This window comes from Manis javanica, chromosome 16, assembly GCF_040802235.1.
Source record: "Manis javanica isolate MJ-LG chromosome 16, MJ_LKY, whole genome shotgun sequence".
In the NCBI taxonomy this organism is placed as follows: domain Eukaryota; kingdom Metazoa; phylum Chordata; class Mammalia; order Pholidota; family Manidae; genus Manis; species Manis javanica.
This window is the reverse complement of record NC_133171.1, coordinates 9,182,794-9,205,997: the sequence shown is the minus strand read 5'-3', so window position 1 is coordinate 9,205,997 and position 23,204 is coordinate 9,182,794. Positions and strand designations below refer to the sequence as shown.

The following is a 23,204-nucleotide window of genomic DNA, read 5'->3' as shown; positions in this document are numbered from 1 at the left end:
GGCAAACACTAGATTAGCAAAGATGCACCTTGTCTGTGTAAACTCACCAGATGTGTATGTCCCAATAATCCAGACAATGTGGCTGCTTCTTGGGGCTTCTGAATCACACACTGGGCCACTATCATGAAGTCACTGGCACAGTGTAACTAACTGAACCTTTAAAACATTCTTCAGTCCATATGGTCATCTGGATTCTGACTATATTTACCCTGGAACTTTTTGACGCTGGGTAGGTAGCTGCAGAAGCAGTTTCCGACTAAGAACATCATCCTTCATGTAGTAAATGCTTTCTCCTTCTGCTTTTTGAGTGCTTATTATCACTTCAGCTGCTGCTATGTCTATAGCATGGCCTTAATACCTGGGATATCCTTTAATTTGGAAAGCAAGTAACAATTTGCATAAAGTACTTAACAAAAAGCAGCTTGTTCTGTTACAAAATGTAGTTGTGTATACTGTATCTGTATACATATTGGTATTTTATTGTGCCTGTTAGCTTTGTTCTTAGAACTGTATTATTAGAATATGTAGGCCAATCTTCAACCTGCCTTGTTTCTTAGCTATGTCCCCTCTTGCGAAACAGAAAAATTTTCTCCCTACTCCTCTTGTCCCCAGTGATAATACATGATATCTATAGGTTTTACCTATACATGGAGTTTTGTTCTATAGAAAGCATAGGTACAATCTCTTTTTAAGGGTCTTACACATCACTTTTTTCCAGTGGATTTTTTTTCTTGGCTTATAAAATGAGTAAACAGAAATAGTATTTTCAACTTTTGGAAGTAAAAGATAAGTTTGTAGACACTAGTTTTCTGTGTGAGGCTGATGTTGTTTGAACCTGGCAGGAGAAAGCTTCAGTGCCCCTCCTATGGTCTTAGCTGGTGGCCCAGTGTCTACACACCCAGGCCCCAAACCTGAGGCTCTTCCTAGACTTCTGTCACACCCCCAGTACACCTCACATGCAATCAATAACCAAGTCCTGTTGACTCTATTTTCTTCCTTTTTGTTCTTAATATATAGCCTAATGGGGTCCAGTAGTTGGTCAGTCTTTCTCTGTTAGACATGAGACACTTTATAGACTGTGTTAGTACTCTGAAGATACTTGTGGAAATGGCCCTGCACAGGTTTTGGCCAAGTTTGCCTACTTACTATTTGGTTTGCTATGTGAGCCGGAAAAAGCAGTGAATTATTTACTCTATATGTCTCTGTATTGTCTTTGCGTCATTACAAACTACCAGTAATTTATTATTTTACATTACTATTTTTACATTATTATTACTACATTATTACCCATAATTTATTATTTACCACATGTCTAAGGGTTGGCTGAAGATGCCTGACGTAAGCTAGACTTGGCAGGGAGGCTCAGCTGGACCTCCCCATGCTTCTGCAGGTCACTGGGAGATGGCTCCTATGGGCCGGGCTCAGCTGGGGCACCTCTGCTCCCAGGTCCCTCACCCACCTTGGCAGAGCAGCCCAGCCACAGAAGTTCTTCCCAGGGTGATGCGGACTTTACTTTCCAGCTGTCACCATCCTAGATGAAGTCACTACCATCTCTTGCCTGGCTTACGGTGTTTAATCCAAACCTCCCCTAGGAATCCTTCCCAAAGACTTGGTCTCCCTGCAAGCCTCCCCATCTATTTCTCCTTACAACGATGCGACTTCCAAAACACAATTATCCGTCCTGCTTAAAACTTCAATAGCTTCTCACAGCCTGAGCTGAGGCCAAGGCTCCCAGGGCCTCTCGGTGTGGTCCCTGCCCTACCATCCAGCCCTGCCTGTTGGCAGTCCTGGGCTTTAGCTCCTTGCACTGGCTTTGTGTATGCCGTTCCTCCTGCCTGTGGAGCTCCCCTCCCTACCTTTGGCCCAGTCAGCTCTTCATTTAATCTTAAACGTAACTCTCCCTTCCTCAGGGAGGGCTTCCCTGTCCCTTCCCTGTCCCTCCCCATCAGCTCCTAGAGTTTCTGTATTTCACCTTTTGTAACACTTCCTTCCCAGACCCATTTTCTCATTTCTTTTCCCTGATAGCCTGCCAGTCTGGAGGGCAGGGGCTGTGTCTTGCTCACGGGTCTCTCCCTGGCAGCTGGCCTCGGCTGGCTCTCGGTCAGTACTGAATGCATGACAGGTTGAATGAAAGGGGAGAAGGGAGAGGGTGATCTGGAAATGACCTGGAGATGCTCAGGGTCCTGGTTTTCACACCTGCAGACTTGGGGGTTGGACCAGCTGAGCGCTAACATGTCAGCTCTGCCACTGTCTTTGTGAACTGTACCAAGCCTGTCCTCTTTGCTCCTGGATGGTTCACTGCTGGTTGTTTCAGGGGCTCGAGGTGTTGGGAGAAGCTACAAATGAGGGAGGCATGGCACAGTACACAGAGCAAGACCTCAAGATGATCTCTCAGCTCTATAATCCAGAGAACAACAGAGCCATGCATGTGTCCATATAAAGTTTCCCTGGTTTTAAAGCATTTTTCTCTGAAGGTCTAGAAAATGGCCCTTCTTGGCCAGTGGTTTTGTCTCAAAAATTAACTCACAGTGGCATTTCTCATTTGCTAAATGTTGACGCTGAAAAGAGACCTCCAAACTCCAGCCTGCATGCCACCTTCGGAATAGTGGCACACAGCAGGGTGCCGGGAGGCTGGCCATGATGCACGGTGCAGCTCCCCCATCAGCCCCTTGCCCCTCAGCTGAGGCCACGGAAACAGAAGTGATCTCCCCATGGGAAAGTCACTTTATTCAAAGCTCTGTTGTCACCCCATGGCCTCTGAACTGGGGAACACCCAGTGCAAAGCTCTGCTTGCTGAAATTTGAGGGAAGCTGAAGACCCTGTTCACAGAATTCTCATTCATGTCTTTCCACAGATTCCAAATGGCAGTTAATTTTATCTGAGTTGCAAAAAATTAGCTCTGTTTATTAAGGCTTTGGGTATGTTCAAACCCATTCATGTACTTTAATTAACATAAAAGCAACCCACTGTGAACCGCCTCTAGATCAAGTTGCAGTTGCTCATCCATCGCCTCTGGGATGAATAACTGGAGGAGAGTCTCCTCTGGAGCTGTTGTCCTGCCAGCAACTTGATACTTCTAGGGGAGAGGTTCAAATCTGGACTTAGGTTCCAAGTAACAGCTGCTTTAATTAAGTATGAATCAGAGGTGACCTCTGTTAGAGACACCGTTGTGGGAGGTAGTTGTTGCTGAATGGCCACACACTCTACTGATATGGAGTGGAAAATGGGACCCACCACGGCACATCGCAGGCTGGAAGACTCGGCCCCACGAGGCATGTCCCACATCACCTACATTCACCATCCGCTGAATGGTTACATTCACTACAGCCTGAAGACTGGGCGTGGACTGTTTAGAGGGTAAGAGATCCAAGACTTACTGAGAATGGCATAAGTCTCCGGTACACAAGACCAGCTATGGGCAAACATCCTGTGGTCACAAGCTGTACTGGCAATGGAATGACTACATGTTTGAGCTGTCTTGAATGCTCCGTTACAACACAATCTGCAATCCATACATGAGATGGGCATACATGATCTTTTAACATGAGAGTGAGGATGTGGCCCCGGACTGCTCCAGCTCCACTCACATGCCTGTGAGAATTAAAATGATGGGGAGCAGGTCAGTGACTGTCATGGCTATTTTAGGACCTGTAAATATTTATGAGTTTGTTCCAGACCTAGGCACAAAAATAATCAACCCACCTACTACTGTTTACAAAAGGGAACAAGAAGTCACTTGGACATTGTCTGGATTCCTCATAAAATCTGCAGAGATTAAATAAGTTATTTAATACCTTCTGTGTTTTGAACTGATGTGTTTCCAAGGATATGTGCATACAGACACCTTTATTACCTGTAACATACTCAAAGAACAGAGTTTCTCAATTGGCTAAACATGAAAACACTAGGAGAGCTTTAAAAATGTGTACATGAATTATTGTGCCTCATCTCTCACTTACTAGGTCAGAATCTGAGGTCAGGGAAGTGCCAGGGAATTTCTTTTTAAAAACTCGAACGTAAGCTCTGGGGGGCCCCTCAGGAGGCAGTGCTGAGGGAGCACCGCTCAGACTTTGGGGAGCGGCAGAGCCCCTGGGATGGGTCAGACTGAAGATTCTGATTGAGAAGGCTTGCGGGGAGGGCTTGAGAATCTGCTCTTCCAACTAGCTCCCAGGCAGGTCTGACCGTGCACATCCTCAGAGCACTCTCACTTCAGCCAGGCTGTAAGTATCCTGTCTGCAGGTGGGCATCCATGCACAGGCCACCTCTGTGCTTGCACCAGGCCCAGATGTAAACTGCAGGGTGCACCTTCTACCGTTTGGCCCTGCTGCACCCCCCACCCCCCGATCTCTGCTGGTTAAACTTGCCTTCACAAAGGGAGGTGTCAGCTCATTTGGACCCTCCCTGACGGTTCCCCGTGGCCCTCTGCAGGACCTGCGTCCGCAGGAAAAGAAAGTGTGTTAATCATGATGAGTGTACCTGGTGTAGGTTTAGGTAGACGAGTCTGTTTATTGTCAAAGACCAAGAAACAAAGTCTGGAAGTGCTCTGTACAAGTGGTAACAAGCTACACAAGAGGGGCGGGGTGGAGAGGAGACACAATAATACACGGCCTCATTGTGAGTGAGCTCCAGCTCTTCACCCTAACACTTGAATCAAGGGGAGACACCCATCCCTTTTCACTAAGGCTGCAGATGAACGGAAACCACACTCAGCTTGTCAGCTCCTACAGGACAGGCAGAGCAAGAGGCTATTTTAAGCTGATGCAAGAGGCCACTTTGGTCTGGTCTGTTGGGAGCCCCCATCCCAAGCACAGAATGGATGCCGAAGGTGGTCCACAGCTGTGGAGGTGGCTGGTTCCAGCTCCCTAGGTCCGTGGCTTCTCTTGATTCTCAACAACAAGCTTGTCAGTTGAATACAGTTGGCCAATGTGGACCTGGAGACAAGAAAGGACACTGATCAAGAACCATGGGACTCCACTTGCTGTGAAAGGTCAGAAAGAGCACTTCTAACATCGAAATGCAAATATCTGTCATCCCAGGACTGTTCCCTGCTGGAAGCAACCTTCCCACCTCCCGTGAACTTTTCACTGGTGGCCAGAGACTTTGTTTTGGGTTTTCCAACTTCTGTGTCTTTGCTCAGGCTACTCCACCAAGAAAGGCTCACTCTATGTCCACCATGCAAAAGCCCACCCACCCTTTGGGTCTCTCTGGGGAAGGGACTCTCCCTCTCTCTCCCCCTCTCGGGAACACTAACTGCATGTGTCTGTGACACCCATGTGACACTCATGTGGCCTTGTACTATCAGCATTTGTGTGCTTGCTTTGGCTCCTCTGCATGAATATACGTGACTGACGGGGAGTAGGAGAAAGGAGAGGTGCATGTTCTCCTTGTTCTGACTTAGCTGCCTTCATAGCAGAGTTTAGGAAGTGCCAGACACACAGAGGTGCCAAGGATTTGGTAACTAAAAATACCAGTGTCTGGCATCCCTGGTTATAAGCTCTATGTCTACTAGTCCTCCAACCCAGATCTGTGATTCTGAAGTGCCTTCGTAGTGAGCTATTGGTAGAAATAATGAAACAGATAAAGGCAAGTCAATAAAAAACAGCAATAGGACCATTTACTGTAACAGGAATGTTCACTCACTGTTAGGCAAAATCTAATCATTTAAATTTGCCCAGCAGAAGGTTTAAAGCTATAATCCAGGGCTATAAGGGATTAAGCCAGAGCAATTACAGAAGAGGTAAGGGAAATACTCAGTTCACACAGGGAGGAGATAGTAAAAAAGTTATCTCGATGAGAGCTATAGAGATGAGGCAATAAATATTTGTGTCACAGTTCTGTTGCATTTACTGGGTTATAAAATGTGTCAGTATACATCAGTGGGCCAGCTGGGGATGGATGCTGCCAAGCCAATGACGAGCATGTGGTTTCTGAGTTGCAGGTGACAGGAACTGATCAATGGAAGTGAGGAAGTGCAATTAACAGCTTCAATTTAGACTCCTCCAGCATCCCCATATCAGACTGTTATCCAGGGTACGTTGGTCACTAAAGCTGATCACATGTTTAGTCTATAGACTTTAGGAATTGGCATTAGAGTCCATTAGAAAAACATACAGATTACTCAGCTGCATATAGATGGGATAACATGAGCTCTGAGACTCATTAGATAAATGACCTGCCAGGGAGGAAGGAGTAGGGTCCAAGAAAACACAGCTTTGTACAACGCTTCAGGTCTTCACTGCTTGCTCATCTGAAGCATGCCCCTCACCAAAATATCTCAGTGGGATCTGGAGTCACAGGAGCTGAGCTCAGTTGCCAGGGAAGGTGTTGAGGTAGTAGGGAGGCTGAAGTGGGGCCCCTGCTATTCCTGCCTATTTCACAGGGTTGTTATGAAAATTAAATGAGATACAAGACTTCAAGAAAATGTACCAGTTGCCCCAGATACTTCCTCAGGTCCAAATACATTAAACACCTTCATGCTGTTGGGGTGAATGAATAAGAATAGCACCAGGCATGCTGTAAGGGCTTGTTCAATGTCACCTGTGTGCATGGCACTGTGCATGGCAATCTGCTGTCAAGGTAAATACCACAGGGTTTCAGACCCTAACCTCCAGGACCTTGAGGACTCCTTGCCCTCTAGCTGTAAGAGTATGATTTTGTGTTTATTAAACCCGCCCACACTGAGGAGAGTGGGTGTCAGTGATGCCTGACCACCACCTACTTTTGAACTTGAGCTTCCTAGGCTGAACTTGAGGACTGACTGCCAAGCCCATTCTTTGCTCCGCTCTGCTCTGGGGGGCATGACTTCCGTTCTGGTAGGGCCCCCAATGCTCCTGCTGGTCAGAGCAGTGTGGTGTAAGAATGAGGTGCCCCGAGCACTGGTGAGTTGCAGGAGAGATGCTGGCATCTGGCTTTGCTGGTGAAGCCAAGGAATGGACTGTCCCTGCTCTCTTGCTTCTCCAAGGATGGTAAGACCACCAGGCAGAGACGATTCCCCATCCGTTGGTGGACAGTTGCAAATCTTACCTCTGGTGTTGTAATGGTTATACTATTACTATTAATGACGATAACATTATACCACTAAAAAGTAAAAATGATAATGATGGTAACAGTAACATTTGGTGAGCATTTATTCTGTGCCAGGCACTGCTCTAAGCATTTACTTAATTAAGTCAATTAATTAAAAGTACTTAATTCTTCTAATCTCACAACAACTTTATGAGAAAGATACCATTATCATCATCAATTTACGGGCTTTTTACAAGCAAAGCCCATCTTTGGCATTTCATTTCCATATCTGGAAGGAGTGCAATTGCTCAGGGGGCATGCCCTTCCATTTCACATATAAGAAGCCAGCATTTCAGTAGATCACACTGGAAATATGAGAAAAGACAGTAACAGCGGTCACAAAAATGATACACCTAGACATAACCTTAAAAAGAAATGTGTGTGGTTTTTAGAAAGAAAACTATGGAACTTAGAAATATATTTATATGAAATGAGAGATTTACCATGTTCATGGAAAGACTGAAACATATGAAAATGTTGGTTTTTTGCTAAATTAATTTAACACAACAATGATGAAAATCCCAATGGGATATTTTGAGTTACTTGAGAAAATGACTTTTATATTTACTTGAATGAATATGAAGTCAAGAATAAGGACATTTTTGAAAAGGAAGATATTAAAGCATTTTGAGATACAATTAAAACAGTAGGCACTGGTCCAAGGAGATAGAAGTGAACAGAATAGAAAAGAGCATCAGAAACCAGATCTTATTATACATAAGTAGTTAATACATAAAATCATACTGATGGGGTTTGGGGTTTAGTTTGAAGAGGCTGCCATAACTAGAACATTTCTTTGAGGTATTCTTCTGCTCTTCATGTAAGTGGAATATTCTGTTCTGTGATATTCATGTTTGTTTGAATATAAAAATGTTTTCCCAAGTTGTCAAGTAATTCTAGCCCTTTGAGAATTCTGCACTTTACCCTGTGCCTTTGAGTGCCTCTTTACACACCCAACTTCAGAGGTGTATTTTCAAGGTATTATACTTTCCTAAGAGAGCTACACTTGATAGGGGCTTAAAAAGGCCCAAGAAAACCTTCGATCCACCAACGTAAGTGAATCTTTGATAGTAGAATTTCAGTGTTTGGCTTCCTGACTGCCTGTTCCAGGGAAGGTGAGCAGGATGTTTGTGTCCCTCTGACCTGTAACATCAGACAGGTTTCCACACTGCCTGCAATTCATGCAGTAATTCCCTCTGATGAGATCCCAGCTTTGAGAGTCACTGTCAGTCTTGCTAGAGTCAAGTCACCTGTTATAACAAACACTTTTCAAGTATACTATTTTCTATTTTATGTTTCTTAATAATTTTTAAAGAAGCAAACTGACATAGGATACATGAAATTATATAAACTTTTTCCCAGTCTTTTTGATATAGTTGACAAGAGGTACTATATAACCCGAATTATAAATATAGGTTACATGGTCATCTTCTAAAAATAGCTCACACTGCACATGCTTTTTTTCTTTCTAGCCTCCAATAGCTTAAGCTGTAGCTCAAAATGTTTACATATAACAAAACATTACTACTTTTGATTTTGCCATTTTATACAAGACAAGTATGCCTGAAGTGTTCAAACTAGATCTTTGAAAATTCAGTCAACAATTAAATGTACTAATAGAGAAAGAAGGCTTCAAAGAACCCAGGGATGAATCTTCTGGTGTTTCCTCCCAAACATACCCAACTCCATTCAACTCTGGAAGCCTGGAATTTTAGATACTGGATATACCTAATGTGGAGGGCGGTGGTGAGGAGCTGACCTTGAGTTTCCTTGGTGATGTTCCTGGAGATCAAAGAGCAATCTCCCCTCTTTTCCCTAGGTCCCAGGCCACAGTTATTATAATTAATGTGTTTTGTCCTTGCTGGTAGGGACAGGAGAGAAACCAGATACAAGAGTGGGTCCTCTCATTAGCGTGACCACAAGTCTGGTTTATACCTGTCATCTCAGCATGATTATTAATAGAGCCTTCTTTCACTCTCCAGGGTCCTGGTTTGGATGATAAATGATAAGGCTGCCCTAACTCTTATCCACTCTTGTCAGATTTCTGGGCCATTCCATTGTTTTCTGCATGTCTGATATCACTTAAAAGTTTTATAAAAGCCCACCATGAGATGGCTGGCCTCTTTCTTTTGTATTCCAGGCCATTAGAGTAAAGGAAACCAAACTGTTTTAATGGGTCTTATAGAACCATGGCCTCAAAGGAGCCTGAAGTTTGTAGGTAGCCCCCAGGGATTCCTATTCCAACAAGCACACTGTCAGCTCTGCAGGGACAAGTGACCTTTTTGGCAGCGGTTCCTAACAAGGACTGGGCCTCAGAACCACAGGGACAGCTTTCTAGGACACACGTGGGTCAGGCCCACTCATGGAGTTTCTCATTAGAGAGGTGTGGGGTGGTGGTGGTCCCTGCATGTCCTCATTCCCTTCCCGAATGACACTCATGAGTAAGAAGGGGCACTAATTTAAGGGGATTCAGGCAGAGCATTCATTGTTAATTTTTTTACATTATCAGTTTTTTTTTCTAGTGGATACTTTTCCAAACAACAAACAAAAAACTCAGGATTGATATTTACCTACTAGGTACTAGGTATACTTTGTTACACTAGGTACACTGCTCCCCATCCACCGCAGCCATGAAAAGCCAACTGCCCTTGCAGACGGTGGGGAGGGAAATGTGTTCATACCTGACAATGCCACGCTAAGATGCCATGCTGTTCATGAGGGCTATTCATGGGGAATGCATCGTCCTCTCCTCCAAACTCCTGTTCTATAGAGGTGCTGGGGGTTTGTGGATGATTTTTACCTGCTGATCTGGACCATTGCTCGGGGTGGGCAGATGGTTACAAACCAGGAGACATGCTGGCTGTCCTCCACCATGCACACCTATTCCCCCTCTCCCGCCCCTAAGGGATGGGAACAAACTGGCCACACAGGGACACTGGATACAAACAGTCTGCGAGCTGCTGGACAGGAGTCCCTTGACGCTGGCAGTGAAGCATTGCCTAACTAAGGCTGTGCAAGGTGAAAGCGTCCAGTCGGCAAGTACACCATGTTGCACGTTAGCACCACGGCCGCTCAGTCACCAAGCCCTTCTTGGAACCATGCAGAACTCAGGACCCAAATACCACGTCAGAGTGAAACCTGGCACTTCCCTGGGATGCTAACAACAAAAGCCCAGGCAAACTGCCAGAGATAATGTCCTATCAAAGGTCATGCTCCCGCACTGAGCTCAGCAGCACCTCAGCCACTGAACTCGGTCATTTAGGTCACCAAGACCACAGCAGCTAGGCCAAAATCCTGGCCCTGCTATAATTAGTTACAAGGTGATGTAACTGCTTAGGCTGGTAATTCCTAGGATGGTGCTGGGACCTGCAAGTTCTTAGTGCGTATTTATCACTTGCTTGGGGAATATCGTCAACAAAGTTTCTGGCGATCATGTGTTATTTATCCCTTCAGGAACACCTTTTGTCAGGGTCAACTTGAATCAGTTTCTGATTTTTGCTTTAAGCAAATACAATTGAGAAGGTAGACTTGGCAAGAAAACACAAGAAAGACAAATACTGAGTTAGATTACCCAGCAGTTCTGAAAAATCATTTCTAGAGACTTGCAGATTGACTGTTTATTTGGTTTTGCTTTATCTCTCTAATCAGAGGCTAGCTGACAGCATCACACTTGATTAGACAATACAGAGCAGTCACGCACAATACTCTGTTCAGTTTACAAGTTCTTGACTTTGTGGGTTTGCATGTTGGGGGAGAACATTAAGAGACACCCATCACGGTAAAAGGTTCCCAATCTCTAGGGCAATGAACACAGCAGATCCAAAGTCAAGGATATAGCACTAAAGAAAAGACATCCAGCAGTGAAGACCTTCCAGAGCACGAACCAGAAGGTGCACTTGTAATTTTTAAAAAATTCAGGCATGTGAAATATGCCAATTTACTGGCCTCGCAGGATGAGCTTGACACTTTGGTATTACGTCAGGAATGAGCACGTGCCCGCGGAAGGAGAGGTAATGAGCATTCCCTGCCCCGCTGTGCTCGCGCCCCTCGCAGTCCTAGGCTCTCCACAGCGTGTTCTCTCCCACGATCCCGCACTCAAAAGCTCCCGACCGAGTGCCGTCACGGCTGGTGGCCACTGCCCTCCTCCGCTTCACGGGTGAGGAGTGGTGGGAAACATCGCACGGGTCATGCAAGAAATGGTGGGAAACAACAGAAACAAACAAGAAACCACAGTCCCCATATTTTTCTACAACTGGCCCTTCTTCAGGTTCAGCATCTTTCCACGCTGGGACACACAGATCTGCTTTCTTTTGAACATTCCGCATGGAGGGACCTGCTAGGTGATATCCAGGGACATCAGAACAGACGGTCTGAAACATCCTGACTTTCCCAGGGCTTGAGAGCCTTCAGGGAGTGCTATCAAACCTTAAACAACACTGGAGTCAGACACGCAGGACACATGTGATTAACCGGTGGCCTTCTCCCACCCAGAAGTCAGGGTCAGAAGAGCACCAAAAGGGACCCAAGAGAAAAACATCACGGGGACCCAAACGTCTGGCAGGGCCTCCGGGGGCACAGTGGATCCTGATGCACAGAGAGGCTGCACTGACTGGCCTCCCACACAGCACACGCTCCCCAACCACCCCAGCTTAAGAGGCCAGCAGCACTGCCCCCAGAAAAAGCTGGTTTTCTGGCAAGAGCTGGTTTTGCCAAGTGGGAAGGCACTGGGACAAGACATCCACAGTGACAGGCAGTGAGGTGTGGGCAGTCAGGGGTCAGTTCTGCTCTTCCTGTGACTCCCCCCTACATCTCCTACCCAAGCCCTTGGGGAACTACCACCTCCCACAGGACCCCTGAATGGCAGGGTCTAGGAGACACATGCATCTACGTGTGAGGACTCTCAGAAACGTCTAGGGGAGGAGGACCACTGGGAAGACAGGGTCTCTGTTGGCAAGGGATAGGGCAGAGCTGATATTCAGCCAGCATGCACCAGACTTACTAAACTGTCAGATAGCTTCCACACAGTTGGGCAATGGCTGTTGCTCAGGGACCCTCCCTTTACCACTCGGCCTCCCTCCTCCGGGATGCTTTGGACCTCACCCAGGTTCTTGTCTGGCTGGGCGGGTTGTGGTCCTGCCCTAGCTTAGCCAGCTTTCACTCTCATTGGCCAGTGCTGATGCCCCCACTGGTGGTGAAACACTTTGAATATCACCCGTGGGGTAGGGACTTGGAACACTCAGTCCGGGCTGTTTCTGGACGGGTGTGCCCAGTTCGTGGTTACAGTCACAAGGCTCACATTTTATTCTTTCTCTCTAGCATTCTGCAGGGGAGATGTGAAGAGAGCTAGAAGGAATGACCCATATTTTACTCCAGGAAGTTATTCTGGTTGAGGGAGAAAGAGAAAGCCAGAAGTGACAGCCTACAGTGACACTGTGGGTCTGACCAGATGGGAGGTAGGGCTTCTCTTTCAGTGGCAGCCCAGCATGGCAGCTCCTATTCCGCAGTGCTCACAGAGTCAAGGGAAGAGTAGGGGAGCTTCTCTTATCAAGCCACCTCCCTGGTCCGGGGGCTCTTGTAGGACAGGGGAAACTTGCTATCAGCATACACAGCCTAGAACTGTCCCTGAAGCCCAGTTCCTGAACATACCTTCTAATTAAACACCAGGAAGCAAAGAATTGATACCAGGAGGGCTGTCCTTACCCCCAAACAGAAGCATCAACATCAAGGTCAGCACATCTCTTCCATCGTACTGCTGTGCCCACTACCATTCTCTACTTGTAACTGAAGTACAGAGCTTTGAGGCTTGCCACAGGGGGGATGCTGCCCTGGTGGATGAAATGACCAGTCCCTAAATAACCAGCTGAGGGAATCAGCATTCAAGAAGCCAGCTGCCAGTCTGACTCCTCAACAGGGGGAAGGACCCAGGCCTCTGAATCACAAGCTGCAACGCCCTGCCAGTGCTGAGCCGTGGCGGGACTCGCGGCTCTCCTGCCCCAGGTCCTTCTTTCCTTTGCGACAGAGCAGGCCAGATGGCCTGGTATCGGGGAACCAGAGCAAGTCAAGCAGGACCACCATCTACCTGTCCCATTTTGGTGCCCTCCTGGCTTCCCCAGGAAGGAGGCAGCCTAGGGGACTCCCTGCAGCTGCACCTCCTTCCAGACACCCCAGGAAATGGCCCCAGTGGGAGATGCCATGTGCAAACAAACAATGCCTTTTCTTTGAATGACAGGGACTTTCCTTAAATGTGCTCATCTTTTACTGCTAAGGAGGAAGGACAACGAAATGAATTTTCCTGCCTCAACTTCAGCCACAGCTGACTTTAAAAAGGGCACCTGCACTCTAATAGACTCTCTTTTCTTCACTTTCCTTTGCTTCAGAGAAATCATACTATTGTCATTTTATTAACCACAACAACTTCATACTTCTGTGTGTAGTAATTAGCAATGACTAATACCTGCCTAACACTTTGTAGTTTACAAAACATTTATACCCTTGACTGGCTCCTCTGACCCTTATGGGGCATGGGAGCAGGCCTCACCATCACCCCTGTTCTACAGTTAGAGAGATCAAGGTGAAGAGGTGAAGTTCATTTATCAAGCATCACAGGGTCAGTACTTACTGCTCTGACTTGAAGCAAATCTCTAAATTCTAATCCTTTAAATCTCAGTTCGTTCTGTGAATACAGTGTGGTTTCTAAAAAACAGTATTAAAGAAATTTTAAAAGATCAACCATAGTCCCACAACCCCAGATCAACAATTTTTGCATACTAATTTTGTCATATTTACATATGAAGAGATAAAAGTCATTGTTAATAACTATCGGTTACATTTTTTGGTGCTACTAATCTAGAATCCTAATACCTATCCCATGTTTCTACAGTGTCTTCACAACTGCACATGTTAAACAGTGTAGTTTCAGTAAGTCTGGTCTCAGTCTCAATTTCAGCTCAGCTGGTATCATTATCAATTCTAGGATAAGATTTGTTATTTCCTCCTCCCCCTTTTTTACAAATTTTGGAGAAAAGAGTTTTTCCCTAGAAAATATATATCACTTTTATGAATTCCTGTATCTTTGCTTCTCTCTTTTCTACTCTTTTCTCTTTGCCCATTTATTTATGCCTATTGGGCTAAAAGTGTGACTTCAGAAATGATGTCCCTCCTATAGAGAATCTCGGAGAGAGAATTATCTCACTTCAGGGAAGCAGGCACACACTGTCAGTAACCACTGCAGAAGACAGCCACGTAGTGCAGAATGGACAGCCTGGGTGTCTTTGTCTCAGGACCGGTGTCCCTCCGTCTAGGAAGACTTCCTGACCCACAGCCCAGCCCAGCTTCCCCCACAGCAGGCACACAGACTCCTGCTCACCTGGTGCTTCTCAACTTCAGGGTGTGGGAGATTTACAGAAGGGCTGTGTGTGCCAATGCCCAGGGGCGTCGAGGCAGATCTGGAAAGAGGGCTCAGACTTGGCCTTGGAAAACTGCTCCGTGGGCTCACAGCCTCTGTACTGCCTGTCACAGAGCAGCTGCCCCGCCCTGCTTTTATATATATATATTTTATGATTTGACAATAGTATTCAAAAGGCTGTTTTTTTTTGTTATTTTAGTATCGTTAATCTACAATTACATGAGGAACATTGTTTACTAGTCTCCCCCATCACCAAGTCCCCCCTACAAACCCCATTACAGTCACTGTCCATCAGTGTAGTAAGATGCTGTAGAATCACTACTTGTCTTCTCAGTGTTGCACAGCCCTCCCCGTGCCCCCACCACCACATTATACATACTAATCATTATGCCCCCTTTCTTTTTCCCCACCCTTATCCCTCCCTTCCCACCCCTCCTGCCCAGTCCCTTTCCCTTTGGTAACTGTTAGACCATTCTTGGGTTCTGTGAGTCTGCTGCTGTTTTGTTCCTTCAGTTTTTTCTTTGTTGTTATACTCCACAGATGAGTGAAATCATTTGGTACTTGTCTTTCTCTGCCTGGCTTATTTCACTGAGCATAATACCCTCTAGCTCCATCCATGTTGTGGCAAATGGTAGGATTTGTTTTCTTCTTATGGCTGAATAATATCCCATTGTGTATATGTACCACCTCTTCTTTATCCATTCATCTACTCATGGACACTTAGGTTGCTTCCATTTCTTGGCTATTGTAAATAGTGCTGCAATAAATATAGGGGTGCATCTGTCTTTTTCAAACTGGAGTATGCATTCTTAGGGTAAATTCCTAGAAGTGGAATTCCTGGGTCAAATGGTATTTCTATTTTGAGCTTTTTGAGGAACCTCCATACTGCTTTCCAAAATGTTTGAACTAATTTACATTCCCACCAGCAGTGTAGGAGGGTTCCCCTTTCTCCACATCCTCACCAACATTTGTTGTTGTTTGTCTTTTGGATGCTGCGATCCTTACTGCTGTGAGGTGATATCTCATTGTGGTTTTAATTTGCATTTCTCTGATGATTGGCGATTTGGAGTATCTTTTCATGTGCCTGTTGGCCATCTGAATTTCTTCTTTGGAGAACTGTCTGTTCAGCTCCTGTGCCCATTTTTTAATTGGATTATTTGCTTTTTGTCTGTTGAGGTGCATGAGCTCTTTCTATATTTTAGATGTCAACCCTTTATCGGATCTGTCATTTATGAATATATTCTCCCATACTGTAGGCTGCCGTTCTGTTCTATTGGTGGTGTCCTCTGCTGTACATAAGCTTTTCAGCTTGATATAGTCCCACTTGTTCATTTTAGCTTTTGTTTCCCTTGCCCAGGGAGATATGTTCATTAGGAAGTCACTCATGTTTACGTCCAAGAGATTTTTGCCTATGCTTTTTTCTAAGAATTTTATGGTTTCATGACTTACATTCAGGTCTTTGATCCATTTCAAATTTACTTTTGTGTATGGTGTTAGACAATGATCCAGTTTCATTCTCTTACATGTAGCTGTCCAGTTTTGCCAACACCAGCTGTTGAAGAGGTTGTCATTTCCCCATTGCATGTCCATGGCTCCTTTATCGTATATTAATTGACCATATATGTTTGGATTAATGTCTGGAGACTCTATTCTGTTCCACTGGTCTGTGGATCTGTTCTTGTGCCAGTACCAAATTGTCTTGATTACTGTGGCTTTGTAGTAGAGCTTGAAGTTGGGGAGCGAGATCCCCCCCACACTTTATTCTTCCTTCTCAGGATTGCTTTGGCTATTCCAAGTCTTTTGTTGTTCCATATGAATTTTAGAAACCATGTGTTCCAGTTCGTTGAAGAATGCTGTCAGTATTTTGATAGGGATTGCATTGAATCTATATATTGCTTTAGGCAGGATGGCCATTTTGACAATATTAATTCTTCCTAGCCAAGAGCATGGGATGAGTTTCCATTTGTTAGTGTCCTCTTTAATTTATCTTAAGTGTCTTGTAGTTTTCAGGGTACAGGTCTTTCACTTCCTTGTTTAGGTTTATTCCAAGGTATTTTATTTTTTTTGATCCAATTGTGAATGGATTGTTTTCCTGATTTCTCTTTTGCTAGTTCATCATTAGTGTATAGGAAAGCAACAGATTTCTGTGTATTAATTTTGTATCCTGCAACTTTGCTGAATTCAGATATTTGTTCTAGTAGTTTTAGAGTGGAGTCTTTAGGGTTTTTTATGTACAATATCATGTCATCTGCAAAGAGTTACAGTTTGACTTCTTTACCAATCTGGATTCCTTGTATTTCTTTGTTTTGTCTAATTGCCGTGGCTAGGACCTCCAGTACTATGTTGAATAACAGCAGGGAGAGTGGGCATCCCTGTCTTGTTCCCAATCTTAGAGGAAAAGCTTTCAGCCTCTCGCTGTTCAGTATGATGTTGGCTGTGGGTTTATCATATATGGCCTTTATTATGTTGAGGTACTTGCCTTCTATACCCATTTTGTTGAGAGTTTTTATCATGAATGGATGTTGAATTTTGTCGAATGCTTTTTCAGTGTCTATGGAGATGATTATGTGGTTTTTGTCCTTCTTTTTGTTGATGTGGTGTATGATGTTGATGGATTTTCCAATGTTGTACCATCCTTGCATCCCTGAGATGAATCCTACTTGGTCATCGTGTATGATCCTCTTGATGTGTTTTTGAATTCGGTTTGCTAATATTTTGTTGAGTATTTTTGCATCTACATTCATCAGGGATATTGGTCTGTAATTTTCTTTTTTGGTGGGTCTTTGCCTGGTTTTGGTATTAGAGTAATGCTGGCTTCATAGAATGAGTCTGGAATTATTCCCGCCTCTTCTATTTTTTGGAAAACTTTAAGGAGAATGTGTATTATGTCTTCTCTGTATGTCTGATAAAATTCCGCAGTAAATCCATCTGGCCCGGGGGTTTTGCTCTTGGGTAGTTTTTTGATTACTGCTTCAATTTCATTGCTGGTAACTGGTCGGTTTAGATTTTCTGTTTCTTCCTTGGTCAGTCTTGGAAGGTTGTATTTTTCTAGGAAGTTGTTAATTTCTTGTAGGTTTTCCAGCTTGTTAGCATGTAGATTCTCTTAGTATTCTCTAATGATTCTTTGTATTTCTGTGGGGTCTGTCGTGATTTTTCCTTTCTCATTTCTGATTCTTTCTCTTATATTTTATGTAGGTACATGTGTTTCTCTGACATGAGGCTGTGGGCCCCAGGAAGTCAGGGGCTGTGTGTGTGTCATGTCCACCTAGCAGTGTGGAGTTAGCTTCCTGCCATTCCCTAATGAGACTATAATCTTGTAAGAGACTGGAAGCCATACTCATCATACGTGTCTGTGGGGTATCTTCTGTGTCCTTGCTGTTGTGGTTGGGGTGGCCACAGTGAGGAGAAAGGGCCCTTGCCCCACTCAGTCCCCTGTACACAGCCCTAGAATCATCTCTCTCTGATCATATGAGGGTTCTTGGCATTGAGACCTCCGTGGTTCTTCACTCACTCATATTGAATCCTCAATCACTGGCTGGGTTCCAGGCCCTCCACCAACTCTTCTTCCCCTTGGGAGTAACTCAGAATAGCCAATCACATGCCTCAACATGGAGACTTGGGTCCATTCAACCTGGGTCTGAGCCCATGAATGAGTCTTTGCGCAAAAAGCCCCATTAGCCATCCCCGGTGCCCAGCAATCTCTGCAGAATGAACAGATGACTCCCAGAGAAGGAGGTGCCTGTCCCGGGTGGCAGCACAAGCCCTGGGAGAAGAGGAGCAGGAAGCAGCAGAGTGGTCAGCAGCAGAGCTAAGCCCAGCAGAGGAAGGCATGTCCCTAGGCAGCGTTCTCTATGTCGTTTAGGAATGACACACTCTAATTATACTCACAGGAAACAGAGAAGCCCCAACATCTGAAGCGCTCAGCTGCTTTCTAGGAAGAGTGAAACCTGAAGGCTTTGATGATGATCTCGGGGCTAAAAGCTGAGCTATGCTCTAGATTTTCATTTTTGACACCCAAGTTCCAAACTTGAACTGCTGTAAGTAGCTTTTCTTTGGACTAATTTCTCATGTGATTTTCAGTTCAAACAAGGTGAATAACCCACTTTACTCATTATCAAGACAAAGGGACTCTGACACTGTATTCCACGCTGAGGATCCAGCCCAGCAGGTGGGACAAGCCCCTCTTTTATAGTTGTTTGCAAGGAGACCTCACCTCCTCCTTTCCTAGTCACAGATCCTTAGAGTGGTATCTTCCTATCCCTTAACTTTGGGAATCTATTAGAGATAACACAAGAGTTTACCACAGACTTGAGCCCTTTAGCTATCAAGATTATTTTTGTTAATGTGGCTACTAGCAAACTTACAATTACGTATGTGGCTTGCATTTATGGCCTGTATTATATTTCTATTGGATAGTGCTGGTCTGTATCATCCTTTTTTAAAACTGATATTCTATTTTTAATGAGTTTATAAAAAACTGTGGTAAGAGATACATTTTATGTTAGAATTTACCATTGTAACCTTTTCTTTTTAGTTTGAAATACATGTACATCTATAGGACATTACAGAAAGTAGTACAGGGAAGTGCTGGGTATTCTTCACTGATCTCTCCCACTGGTAACATCTTGTGTGACTACAGTACAATAGGAAAACCACGAGACCCACATTTACGCCCCCCATTTACAGTGTTTTAGTGGAAGACTAATCAAGCCCTGGTGAGGAGGCATCTGGGCATGCAATGGGAAATGGTGTCTTAAAGTTGTTGATCCTCTAACAAAATAAACGCTACTCTTTTGGAATAATAAAAATTAAGTGGGAATTTAATTACATTTCTTGCTGTCTGCAGAGAAATATTTTACAGAACCTGCCAATGTGAAGAGAGCCGCAGTGACCACATCCATCCTGGGGACAGGGTGCCTAGGCTGCTCCTCCTCCTGCTAGCGGCTGACAGTGCGGGTGGTCAGATGCAGTCACTGAGTTGCAGTCACTGAGATGCAAAGTAAGGGCACCCGGTGGCCTTGTAGGTACAAGTTGCTTCTTTAGCTCCCCAAATGCTAAGGGCTAAATTAAGCTGTCAGGCTTGATAGGGGCTGCACAGTCCCCTGGGGAAAGTCAAAGGTACAAGGCTGCTTGGCTGATAAACAGTGGATAAAAAGAGACAGAAATCGTATCTGAAGATTTCAGGGGCCACTTTTAATGAATTGACTGTTAGAAATAAGTGGATTTTGAGATGAGGTTCTCCTCTTCCCTCCCCACAACCAACCATTCTGTCTACGGTCCTTCTAGTCTTGTTTTCCTTTCTCTTCCCACACTTCCTGGTGTCCTTACAACTTTGGATGTGAACTACTACGTTGGGGATGGCCAAGTTCATCAATCTTGCTTTTACTAACACATTTGTGTGAGGTGCCATCTCATCTGCATGACAAGATGTGGAAGCTCCCTCTGGGATGAACCCCCTGGGGATTCTCTCAGACAGCCCACTCGCCTTTGTAGGCTTGGCTTTGCCTCTCCAGAGCCTCTGGGTGTGCCACTCACATATGCACTTGCTCAAAGAAAACTTCATTCCCCACAAAGGACTTCTCACGGTTTCATGGCAGCCTCAACCCTGCCCACCTCCCAGCCATGCTCCTAGGATTTCAATGGTGACTGTGTTGTACATAGTATGTCTCAAGGCTGTGTCCACCCCATTCCTTCCTGGAGGCCGGGGACACAGGAGTTAGTGGCATTAGGCTCATGGGCTCTCCAAAGGATTACCTGTGTATTAACTGTTGCTGAAACAAATCACTGCAAACTGGGTGGCTCAAAACAGCACGAATTCTCTAATAGTTCTGGAGGTCAGAAGTAAAAAATCAGTTTCACTGTGCTGAAGTCAATGTGTCAGCAGGACTGGGTCCTTCTGGAGGCTCTAGGGAGAAGCCACTTCCTTGTCACTTCCACCTTCTAATGGCTCCATTGTTCCTTGGCTGCAGGCCGCTCCTCCATCCCTGCAGCTTCTGCTCTATCAACATGTCTCCTTCTCCTCTTCCCTGGTCGAATCTTACCAGGGACATTAGTGATTATAATGAATTAGGGCCCACCTGGAAAATCCAGGATAATCTCATTTTAAATCCTTAATTTGATCACATCTGCAAAGTCCATTTTGCTATAAAAGGGAACATTCAGTTACAGGGATTAGGATGTAGACATCCCTGGGAGCCATTATTCAGTCTGCCATTCCTTACTTTATGGTTTTGTTGAAAACTACATTGTTAAAACTTTAATATATCTTACTGCAGAGAACATGACAGAAGAGTTCTAGGCCCATCCTTACTCTACCAGCCACATTGAAGGGAGGGAGGAGGGAGCACAAGGCAGCCCAAAGGCCTCGTCAAAGAGATTAAACACCACGGAGACACCCAGGGGGGTGGGGGTGCTCTAAAGGTTCTCTATTTGAAGTTAGCCAAGTTTTTGGATATGCTTTTCTTATAGATTATGTTTTAAGCATTATTAGGTTTCCAGTTCTCACTACAAGAACAAATTGAATGTGAAATCTCTTATTAAGAGGTACTGGATTTTGGGAATAGGGAGACTATACATTGTGCTTCCCTCCACTCCCCAGTCCAGTTCCTCTGCCTCTCTGTGACAGCACAACGCTGCTGAGGCAGGTGGAACAGCGGGCGTGAGTGAGGCTGAGCGTGTTGCAGGGAGCATGCATGAGAGACTCCTTCAGGGGACCAGCACTGTGGAATCCGGTGTGTGTGGCTGTCAGAGGTCTATGTGCCCTGGGGACGTCTGGTGACACTGGCCTCTTATAAATAGGCTTTGTCAAAGAGGAACTAGAGGTTCTGGAGCTGCTTGCTCCTGAGGCAGGACAGCATAAGGGGACCTGGGACAGGGAGACAGGCAGCAGCTGCTTCTGACATCCCACTGGTCCTCCTGGAGCAGGGAACCCCTCCTTTCATCACTCAGGGACCTGCAGCCAGGAGGGCTTCCTAACAAGCAGACCTGAGCCCCAGTGAGATGACAAAGAAGGATAACAACGCACTGTGGGTATTCAGGAGCCAGAGAGAATGGACCCAAATGGCCGCCTACAAAATAAAGCTGCTGGGAGAGGTGGGCAAGTGCACACAAGTAGAGCTCTGAGAATGCCAGGGAGAAGCCATGGTGCTGAACAAATGTATGCAATTTATATGTGTAGAGAGACAGGGCGTCTTCATGGGGAAATGGATACTCCTTCTCGAATAATAGGAAAAAATGTATGCCTCTAATTATAAGCATCAGCCAGGAGACAATCATCAAGGGCACAGAAAAGCAGAATACAATTTCCAAGCTAAGGAAAGAGGGAAAAAGGGAATGAAGAGCTACTTAATACAAACAAACAAAAATAAAAAGGGAAGAAGGGAGAACAAACCATAATAAATAGCAGAATGAGATGGAAGGAAGAAAATCAACCCTGTCAGCCACTGTATGAAATGTGGATGGCTAACTAAGATAGATGACAAAACACCTAAAACAAAAATGATAAAGACTGAAGACCAAGGGATGAATGAAGATGCACTTGACACACTTTGGGGAATGTGTTCATTTATATTAACATGAGACAAGGCAGAATTGAGCTTAAAATCACGAAACTGAATAATGAGCAACATTTCCAAAAAGGTGTAGCAGTCATAGACTTATAGGCACTAAATAGCCAATAGCTAAGTATATAAAGCCTAAACCTTAGAAATGGAAGGAGAAACTGGTAAGATGAAATTGCAGTAGGGCACTCTGATCTGTCTTTCAAAAGTGGATAGAGCCAGTACATTACAAAGACAATGACGTGAGGATTGCTGTTGCACGATGGCAGAATAGGACGGCGAGGTGTCAAAGTCCTCCCACATACACAGCAAGGAAGCAACTACAGCAAATACTACTAACCCTGAATACAACCTAAAGACTGCAGAGCAGACCATCCACACCTGGGGAAGAAAAGACCACACTGAGAAGGGCAAAGGAGCAGAGCCATGACTGACTGGGACCCAAGCCCTTCCCCCATCCCAGTCACCAGTGGGAGGGAGAGGAATGGAGCAGGAAGGGCGTTAAGTGTTCAGGAATCCTCCACACCTGGCCCTGGAGAGCTGCTCTGGGAACACAAGTCCATATTGCACTGGGCTTTGGTAATTAATGGGGCTGAACACCAGGGAGAGTTGGAGCAGACTGGGGGACAGGCATGCTCCATCAGTTCCACTGAGACCCAGCACAAAGGCAGCAGTTTGAAAGATTTACCAGCAACAGGAAGTGAGCCAGAGGGGTGGGGGATGGAGGGAGCTCTGTCTGGAGGACAAAGGGCAGGTGGTGGACTGCCTTTGGAGCTCCATCTCCCGCACTGGTGGCTCAGCCCTGTGGCGGCATTCCCCTGTGCATCCACCCTGTCTGGCCACCTGGCCCAGCAGCAGTACAATTTTGGTGCCTGGCAGGCAGAGTGAGCCCAGGTAATTACCCACTGACATGGAGATGAACTCCTCTCCACCCCTGAGGATATGCGCATGCACTAAAGCCAGGCGAGATACTCTGGAGATGTTACAATTTTACTCACAACAACAAAGACCCACTTGGAGCAGAATACAATAACTGAAATTAAAAATACAGTGGAGGGAATGAAGAGTAGACTACTGGAAGCAGAGGAAATAACGAATGTGATGGAAGACTGAGAACAGAACAGTAACTGGGCTCAGGAACAGAGAGAAAAAAAGAATTTCTAAAAATGAAAAGA

General features: G+C 45.2%; 1 protein-coding gene across 1 annotated transcript in view; it reads right to left on the bottom strand.

The window, feature by feature from the left end:
• Positions 1–4,482: 4,482 nt before the first annotated feature.
• Positions 4,483–23,204, bottom strand: part of LYRM4 (LYR motif containing 4) — a 159,326-nt gene continuing 140,604 nt past the window's right edge. The window contains exon 3 of the mRNA XM_073224698.1: positions 4,483–4,931. Coding sequence (XP_073080799.1) covers positions 4,863–4,931 — 69 coding nt within the window. The 3' untranslated portion in view covers positions 4,483–4,862. The remainder of the gene's footprint in view (positions 4,932–23,204) is intronic.